Source organism: Podarcis tiliguerta (genome assembly GCF_965153285.1).
Source record: "Podarcis tiliguerta genome assembly, chromosome: 17".
Lineage (NCBI taxonomy): Eukaryota > Metazoa > Chordata > Lepidosauria > Squamata > Lacertidae > Podarcis > Podarcis tiliguerta.
In genome coordinates, this window is record NC_139550.1 from 790,918 (window position 1) to 799,502 (window position 8,585).

General features: G+C 42.2%; 2 protein-coding genes across 2 annotated transcripts in view; one reads left to right on the forward strand and one right to left on the reverse strand.

Moving 5' to 3' along the window:
* Positions 1-196: 196 nt before the first annotated feature.
* On the reverse strand, positions 197-6,716 carry LOC310667791 (tumor necrosis factor receptor superfamily member 1A-like). Its single transcript, XM_083420743.1, has 8 exons — positions 6,397-6,716; positions 6,156-6,262; positions 5,591-5,780; positions 4,807-4,935; positions 4,494-4,640; positions 1,586-1,665; positions 636-697; positions 197-369 (listed from the first exon to the last, which is right to left on the reverse strand). The coding sequence occupies exons 2-8, from the start codon at positions 6,192-6,194 to the stop codon at positions 342-344; spliced, it is 675 nt and encodes a 224-aa protein (XP_083276869.1). The 5' UTR covers positions 6,195-6,262; positions 6,397-6,716; the 3' UTR covers positions 197-341.
* Positions 744-8,585, forward strand: part of CTC1 (CST telomere replication complex component 1) — a 34,089-nt gene continuing 26,247 nt past the window's right edge. The window contains exon 1 of the mRNA XM_083419520.1: positions 744-1,032. The gene's annotated coding sequence lies outside the window, so the exon portion shown is untranslated. The remainder of the gene's footprint in view (positions 1,033-8,585) is intronic.

The following is an 8,585-nucleotide window of genomic DNA, read 5'->3' on the forward strand; positions in this document are numbered from 1 at the left end:
TAACAAAAATCCTGGCTACGCCCATGGCAGCAACCGTGTTTTTACTTCATTCCAGAAAACAGTGAAGTAAGAATGGATAAAGCAGGGAGACTTAGGAATGGCAGGGAGCAGCTTGCTGCTAATACTCTCTGATCAAGGAATCTGGTTGTACAGTGGCCAAAACTAGATGAGGGGGAGCAGAAATTCGACAGGAGGCCAGAAGGTGAAATGTTTTATTTTAAATATTTCTATTTTTAAAATGAAATGTTTTACAGGTGGTTTCAACAATGCCACAAATGGGGCGAAAACTCTTCTCCATTGCAGAGATCCATAGCTCCAGGGATACAGCCGTTCCTCGCTTCCTATTTACTAAGAGGCCGATAAGGGAATCTGTGGGGAAACATTCAAAAATAATTAATGGTGAATAACACTGTCCAGTAAACCAGTTCCTGCAATGGGGAATTTTCCTATTGGCTACTGATTCTCCACTTTCCACTAAAAAGAAAATGTAATGATATTCTGGGCTTTACCCCCCCAAATCATCTCCTGCTCTGGATATGAGAGAAGCAAGTCAAGGTCAAATAAGAGAGACCTGGAGGTCTGTAACCCCCCCCCCCCATGCCTGAAGTTCCCCATCCTATTATTCCAGAACTCACTTGAATAATTTTTGTTTCTGAGCCCGATGTCGCAGTCTGTCTGGCAATTTGGCTGACTGCAACTGAAACAGGAAAAAGTAGGCCTTAGTTGCACAGGAAATAAATACTGCTTTACAGCTCCTTTATAGTTCCTCCTATTTCATTGCCCCCTTGAATCTCTGCTCAGAGAAAGGAGTGGTTTGGGGAAGTCAGGATCTTGCACACTATTTTGTGACGTTTTGGTTGGTTTAACAAAGTTCTGCCTTGGGTAAAGCCACCTAATTTGGCTTCTATATTTGCTCCTTTTACCTAGCAGGGAAGATTGGCAGGCAGGAGGAAAAGATATTGAAGCTTTTGCATGTGCTCAGCAATTCTCCCCTGCAAAGGCTCTCAAAAGCTGTCCAAGTGCCAGCCAGAAGTATGCCTGGTTTAATACTATTGCTTTATGAACATGGCATTGAGAATCCTATCATCATCTGAAGTATTATTCGTCTTGTTTTATGTTGTTTATACCCGCCTTCCCCCCCCCCCAAAAGGGAGTAAAGATTTGTCCAATTGAGTGCTAAAAACAGTTGGGGGGGGGGTAGCAGGACAAGAGGAAGTGTGGATAAACTCTTAGTAAGGGCTAAACCATGGGTAGGCAAAGTAAGGCCCAGGGGCTGGATCCGGCCCAATTGCCTTCTAAATCCAGCCTGTAGACGGTCCGGGAATCAGCATGTTTTTACATGAGTAGAATGTATGCTTTTATTTAAAATGCATCTCTGGGTTATTTGTGGGACATAGGAATTGGTTCATTCCCACCACCCCAAAAAAATATAGTCCGGCCCCCCACAAGGTCTGAGGGACAGTGGACCGGCCCCCTGCTGAAAACATTTGCTGACCCCTGGGCTAAACCCTTAGGATACTGTTTTTCTACAAAGATGTACTCCCACCTTTTATGCAGGTAAGACAGATAACAAGGTTTCCCCCACCTTCTGCATGGGTAGCATTTGTTTTTGGGAGAAAAAACCCATGGAGGCACTCTCACATACTGTGTCACTGAATTTGGTACCTAGAAAGAAAAGATAAGTGAGAGAAGGAGATATTTTATTTCAGTGATTTGGATCTCACTCAAACACAGTAGCACCTAAGCAGTGTTTATTATCTGGGGACAAGTTAGATGTGATGCAGAAGTTCCCCATTCAGGATCACTTGTGGCTCTAAAGGCAATTCAGCAACAGCAGAAGGGGGCCAAAATCTGATCAACATTTCCCATATGCATTAGGAACAAATTGCAGGAGGTCCTGATCACAGATCTCCTGTGTCAACACATTTAACTGTGCCCTCTGCAGGGCGAAAAGAGAATGGGTGAATTAACAGCATGGTTAGAAGAAAAGGAATCTGTTCCGACAGTGACGCAGGACGACGGAACTGTTCAACCACTTCCATCATTGAAAACAAGCACCAAATAGTTACATATCAAAGGGGAAAGATGCGTCATTTTGCATTTAAAAAGCAAGATAAGACTGCAATTCTATGGATGTTTACTTGAAGGTGAACTCCATTGAGTAAAGTAGGGGTTACCTCTGAGTAAACATGCATAGACATGGTTGCATATAATTGAAAATTATTATTTTCTAATGTTCAATCTATACTGAAAGTTTTTTTTTTTTTAAATTACAGCTGAATGAAGATTTTAGCTTCTTTCAACTTTGGATTTTGGAATTTGTTAAAAATTCCTCATGTTATGGCTCATCTGTTTGCTCATAATGTTATAATAGACAATTTATTGCATTCCTAATATTAAAGTAAGATTATGGAACTGCAGAATAATTACTAGCTCCTGATATCATTTTTGCTTCAATTTATTAGGCTTTCTAAATCGAAACTTTGTAGACAAAATAGCTAATTTTGATTACTGTTAAGTCCTCCTAAAATCTCCCCAGATAAAATTAGATATATATACCACAACTAAATATTTTGGAGCTTCCTTGGGAAAAATAAAGGTATTGTGTCCCTTAAAAAAAACCACCCCCAAAAAACCACAATGAAATGCAGCAGGGAGCTCAAAATTCTAGCCCAGGGGAACAAAATGTGGTGCTCTCCAGGTGTTTGGTTTTTTTAACTCCGCTTTGTCCCGGATCTTAAAGAAGTCAATCGGAAATTGCTCACTGAGCGCTAAAGAGCAGCTACCCCACCCCCAAAACCAGTGGTAAAACCATGAATTGCAAATATGTTTTTCTGTTATGCTCTTATGTGACATGGCTCAAATGAAACAATTACTCTTGCCTTATTGGTTGAAATATTTTGTTCTTTCAGTTGAGAGAAGAAGTGTTTCAGGTAACGAACATGGATTTGTTTGGGGAAGAAAAGCGCATGCATTTAGAAGCGCAAATTCCTCACATTTTAAAAGTTTCTGTGTGTTGGTTTAGTTTCTTTGGCATTGGATGAGCAGGTGTTATTGAGTTCAAAAGTGTATGTCATGTGGCGGGGTTCTAAGTGAGAGATATGGAGTCAGTCTTGTCTGAAAGCCATACTTGGAATATCTTACATGGAAGTTGGAACTTTAAACATCATTTAAAAATTCAACATAAGCACTAGTGCTATATTAGCACTAGGATTGTGTAGGAACAAAGGAATGTTTATGTTGATTAAACCTACATTTTATATACTCTGGTTTGGGATGTTTCACTTATTTGTTAGAGTCTGCGTCGTTCATATATAAAGTTTGAGAAGCTTGAATTAAATGCCAGCAGGAGAACTCAAAATTCTAGGCCAGGGGTAGACAATGTGCTGCTCTCCATATGTGGCATTAAGGGGGCATTGTGTAAGTTTCCAGGTGTCAGTTTTATGTACCAAGCTAAGAGTACATCCTGTAGTCAGAATAAGTGCTGGAGGAATCTTTGGTGTGGGTTCAGAACAAGGACATAGCATGTTTAAGAGAACATTCTCTGCTTAAGAAGACTCTTAAGAGAGTTAATAGGTTAGATTTTAAGGTATAGAAGTTATTTTAATGTCTTCAGGGTGTTTTTGCCTTTTAAAGAGTAACCCATTAAGTTGAGAGTTATAATAAGAGAGATTAAGAGTCATTAGAAGTGAGGTAGGAAGGCATACAAGTGGAGCTGAGCACCATTCCTTGAATCTGCTCCTTCACCAGTGGAGACTCCCTTACTTTGCTTCCGAGTTTGTTAAGTCCATGAGCTTTTGCTGTGAAAGGGTGTGAATGCTTACTTGTTTGTTTTCTGCTAAGCAAAATGAAAACCTGTATTGGATATCTGTCTGTCTCTCTGTGGGTTATCAGTGGTGATCCGTCTCTGCTGAAGCCTCAATGTATGGGGAAGGATTGTTGGGAACTCAGCGATGGTTCCCCCTTAGTCGGGCCCAGAGTTGGCAGCAACTTTAATTTTCATCCCTAGCACTTCCCCCGTCCACAGATATACAGAAAATAATGGATGTGTTTCAGTAAGGAGGCAACGGTACTCTACAATAGCACACTTTCCTGGTGAGGTTAAAAACTGCAGCCCTACCACCTCAAAATATCACCGACCACCACTGTCTTTTTGTTTGTACTCTGGGAAGCTTGGGCACTATATAAATGCATCCCCATCACCAGCATTCAAATTTAATACTGCCTTAAGGGTGCTGGGCTTAAGGACATATCACGTTAAAATTAAAACATAAAGCTGGAGAGGAGAGGAAGGGTTAAAAATAAGGAGAATTGCTATCATAGGACAAGGAGAGTTGAAGGAATTCAATTTTGCCAGCACACACAGCTTGCAACAAAGACAAATGCTTTGCAGTTGCTGTAGGGGTGAGAGAGCCTGTTCCTAGTATGAATGAATGAATTTGTGGGAGGTAGTAACGTTTTTAACTCATTGATTCTGTCCTAATTTCACTCACAAGGTTGCTGGATTCTTCCATCGGGACAGTCACTGCAGCTCTTGCACATAAAGTCAAGACTGCGGCTACTTTGATATTGATCACTGCCGCAACCGCAAACTGTGTCGCTCTCACTGGTGCATTTGGAGACTTCTATTTGTCCAAAGGCTAAGAGGAAAGAGAGGAAGAGTTGGTTAATTCTACATGGGCCATTAATGCTCGAGAAACAAGTAACCTGCAGTCGATCCACATATGCAACATTCCAAATGCAGGGGCCTTTTTGCTTACTCCTATCCGAAACACAGACATGAACACACACAGAGAAAGGACTTACTCCGACAGCACTGAAGGCATCCGAGACACCTTTCAGAGAAATGATCTTCAGGCATGAAGGAACCCTCAGGGCATGCTGAGCACTTAGATGTCTCATCCGCGTTTAAACAGTGTTGTGCAATGTACGTTCCTGCAAAAGAATTATCCAAGAGGAAGTAGGAAAAAGTCATTCAGTGAGACAAGAAATTCAAGGCTGAGCATAGAATGAAAGTTTCCGTACAGTCAAACCTCAGTTGTCGATTGCAATCTGTTCCGGAAGACTGTTCGACTTCCAAAACATTCGACAACCCAAGGGAAAGCATGGACGAAGCCTAATTATATATGGAATTTTATATTTATCTAGTCTTTAGGTAAGATCTATTTACTTTTCTGCTGAGATAGGATAAAAGGGCTGCAAGAACTCCTTCATTACAAGTGTATTCCATATTTTCATATACAGTCGTACCTTGGTTTTCAAACAGCTTAGTTCTCGAAGGTTTTGGCTCTCGAACACCGCAAACCCGGAAGTGAGTGTTCTGGTTTGCGAACTATTTTTGGAAGCCAAACGTCCGATGGGGCTTCCGCGGCTTCTGAGTGGCTGCAGGAAGCCGCGCTTTGGTTTCTGAAGATTTTGGAAGTCGGACGGACTTCCAGAACGGATTCCATTTGACTTCCGAGGTGCGACTGTCCTCCAGAGGAGTACGTTTTCCCAAAACTGGATTATTTACGTTTCTAAGAATCAGGGGGTACACAGAAACAGGAAATCACAACTAACAGTTATTACTCTGTTTTACATTCTGTCATACCTCTGGGGCATTTAAGGCAGCAGTGGGTTTCATCCGGGTGACGATAGTATCCTTCTGAGCATTTCAGCTCCCTCTTTTGTATACCACTGGAGTGGCTGAGGGCATCCTTATCCACAACTGATGCAGGGATAGGTTTAGCAGCAGGGATGAGGGGTTCCCCTGTGTCTGTTTGAACGAGGTTCAAGTTGATCTGCAAAGAGGGGGGAAACAAAACCCAGCATATAGAGGCAAACTACTTTTCATCAAGAATGGCTCAGTTTCGGGAATCCACCACACAAGCCAGAAGGCGAACGTTTACAGAGCCTTTCTGTTTGCAGAAAAAATACTGACTTAGCCAGTGCTTTTTTCCCCTGGGGGTACGCAGGGGTACGCATACCTCTAAACATTTTGTGAATCTTTGCACTTTTGTCCATTTACTGTATTTTCCCCGATTTGAACTATAAAATGGAGATTTTCTTGAGTCAAAATGAGAGTACCTCTAAACATTTTTTAAAGAGAAAAAGCACTGGACTTAGCTCTTTTCTCCCAGCCTCGATGACCCGTTTCCTTCGGGTTTCTCACTTACCATCGCCACTAAAACTGGGACCACCTCCAAAAGAGCCATAGTTTTTGCCCAACTTGTCCCTTACACCTCCAGGCAGGACCCTCACTCTGTCACCTCTCACAGGACCTCTGCAGGCAAAGAGAGTGAAATTTGCTTGTCTGGTAAACGAAGTTCTTTATAACACAGGAAGCCAAAAAAAAATATGATGGAAAGGGTGGAGACTTGAATTCCCACCCACAGGACACAGTTAGCCTTTTCCCACCTCCACAGTGCCTTGAAAGGACTCTGCTTTGTCATATGAAGAAGGTGGTGAACCCAGAAACTCCACAAATGGACATGGGCGTGGGCAGGATTTATACTGGGTGGGGGGCAGGTAGCTGGATTTATGGGGGGGGGGCAGGAGACCCACCTATCAACACCCTCTGTGTGGCTCCGTCTAGCAGATTTGGAATGAAATATCACAACAACACTTGTTTTAAATTACAGTGGAACCTCAGTTTTCAAGTGTCTCAGAAGCCAAAGGTTTTGGTTTTCAAGTGCCAAAAACCTGAAAGTATCTGCTTCCATTTTTGAACGTGCCTCAGAAGTTTTTTTATTTTCTCAATGGATTTTGTCGACCACCAATTGCGTCTCAGTTTTCAAAAGTTTCAACAGTTGAATGGTCTTCCGGAACGGATTACATTGAAAAACCAAGGTTCCACTGTACTTTCTTTTAACCCCGAAGTGCTCAGAAAAATCTCTCAAAGTCTTTCTACAATTTCTACTTTCAGTTACAGTATTTTTTATTTGTTTTCTTGATTTAGTGGTGGCAACTGCCCCCTCCTTGGCCACAACCATGTTAGGAGAGTACATTAAAAAATTGTATGGCTATTTTCTGCATTGATCTGCACACATGGGATACAGTGGTACCTCGGGTTACATACGCTTCAGGTTACAGACTCCGTTAGCCCAGAAATATTACCTTGGGTTAAGAACTTTGCTTCAGGATGAGAACAGAAATCGTGCAGCGGCAGCAGCGGGAGGCCCCATTAGCTAAAGTGGTGCTTCAGGTTAAGAACAGTTTCAGTTTAAGAATGGACCTCCGGAACGAAATAAGTACTTAACCTGAGGTACCGCTGTACTGGCAAAAGTTCCTTCTGACTCTCCCCACCTCCTCCATAAATTTAGCACGTCGTTCTTAAGTTCTGTTCTTCCTGGTTCTCTTCACATATCTACTTCATGACATAGTCCTAGTAGACCATCAAATGTGCCCGGCTTGGCAAGTGTAGGAATTGTGAAAGCTACTTTGGTCTAGCAAAAGTCCAGAAAGATGCAACTTGTGTATTACGCATTTTGGTGTTTTTATATTGTCAACCACCTCGTGATGCTCAGGTGAAAGGCGGTATAGAAATTATAGTAGGGCCCAGCGATGGAAAGAGGGGAGGCCGACAAAAGCGAACTGGAAGATGAAACTATTAGAGTATGAAGAGATGGCAAGACTGACAGGGAAAATCAGAAATCAGGAAGATCAAAACTTCAATAGGGAATGGGACAAAATGCATACTGTACTTAAAAGATCACTGTAATCACATGAGTTCTTTGGCAGGCTTTTAGTAACTCCTGCAATGTCCCACAAAGACTTTGGATACTTTGGAGGGCCATAATGTGGAGGAACGATAATATGCATTTGATTTAGATATACAAAGGACCCCCGGAGGGTAGGAGGGAAATCATAAGATTCGGAAGAATCTCGTTTGATTTTAAAATTCAAATGTGGTAAATGTGAGATTTATTTTGTAAAACCAATAAAAAATATTTTAAAAGAAAAAAGGGGAAAGTAATTATAGTAGTAGTAACAACAACAACATAGACTATGATCAACATCAAAAAACCGAAGATCCTGGCCACTGGTCCCATCACCTCCTGGCAAATAGAAGGGGAAGAAATGGAGGCAGTGAGAGGTTTTACTTTCTTGGCTCCGTGATCACTGCAGATGGTGACAGCAGCCACGAAATTAAAAGACGCCTGCTTCTTGGGACAAAAGCAATGACAAACCTAGACAGCATCTTAAAAAGCAGAGACATCACCTTGCCAACAAAGGTCCGTATAGTAAAAGCTCTGGTTTTCCCAGTTGTGATGTATGGAAGTGAGAGCTGGACCATAAAGAAGGCTGATCGCCGATGAATGGATGCTTTTGGATTCTGGTGCTGGAGGAGACTCTTGAGAGTCCCATGGACTGCAAGAAGATCAAACCTCTCCATTCTGAAGGAAATCAGCCCTGAGTGCTCACTGGAAGGACAGGTTGTGAAGCTGAGGCTCCAATACTTTGGCCACCTCATGAGAAGAGAAGACTCCCTGGAAAAGACCCTGATGTTGGGAAAGATGGAGGGCACAAGGAGAAGGGGACGACAGAGGACAAGATGGTGGGACAGTTGTCTCGAAGCTACCAGCATGAGGGAGGCAGTGGCAGAA

Excerpts from the sequence above, each read along its gene's own strand:
- LOC310667791 (XM_083420743.1), bottom strand. The coding sequence starts at position 6,194 with ATGGCTCTTTTGGAGGTGGTCCCAGTTTTAGTGGCGATG. Across the intron at positions 5,781-6,155 it reads TCCCAGTTTTAGTGGCGATG|ATCAACTTGAACCTCGTTCA; the intron begins GTAAGTGAGAAA and ends CCCTCTTTGCAG. Across the intron at positions 698-1,585 it reads AAATGCTACCCATGCAGAAG|TTGCAGTCAGCCAAATTGCC; the intron begins GTGGGGGAAACC and ends TTCCTGTTTCAG.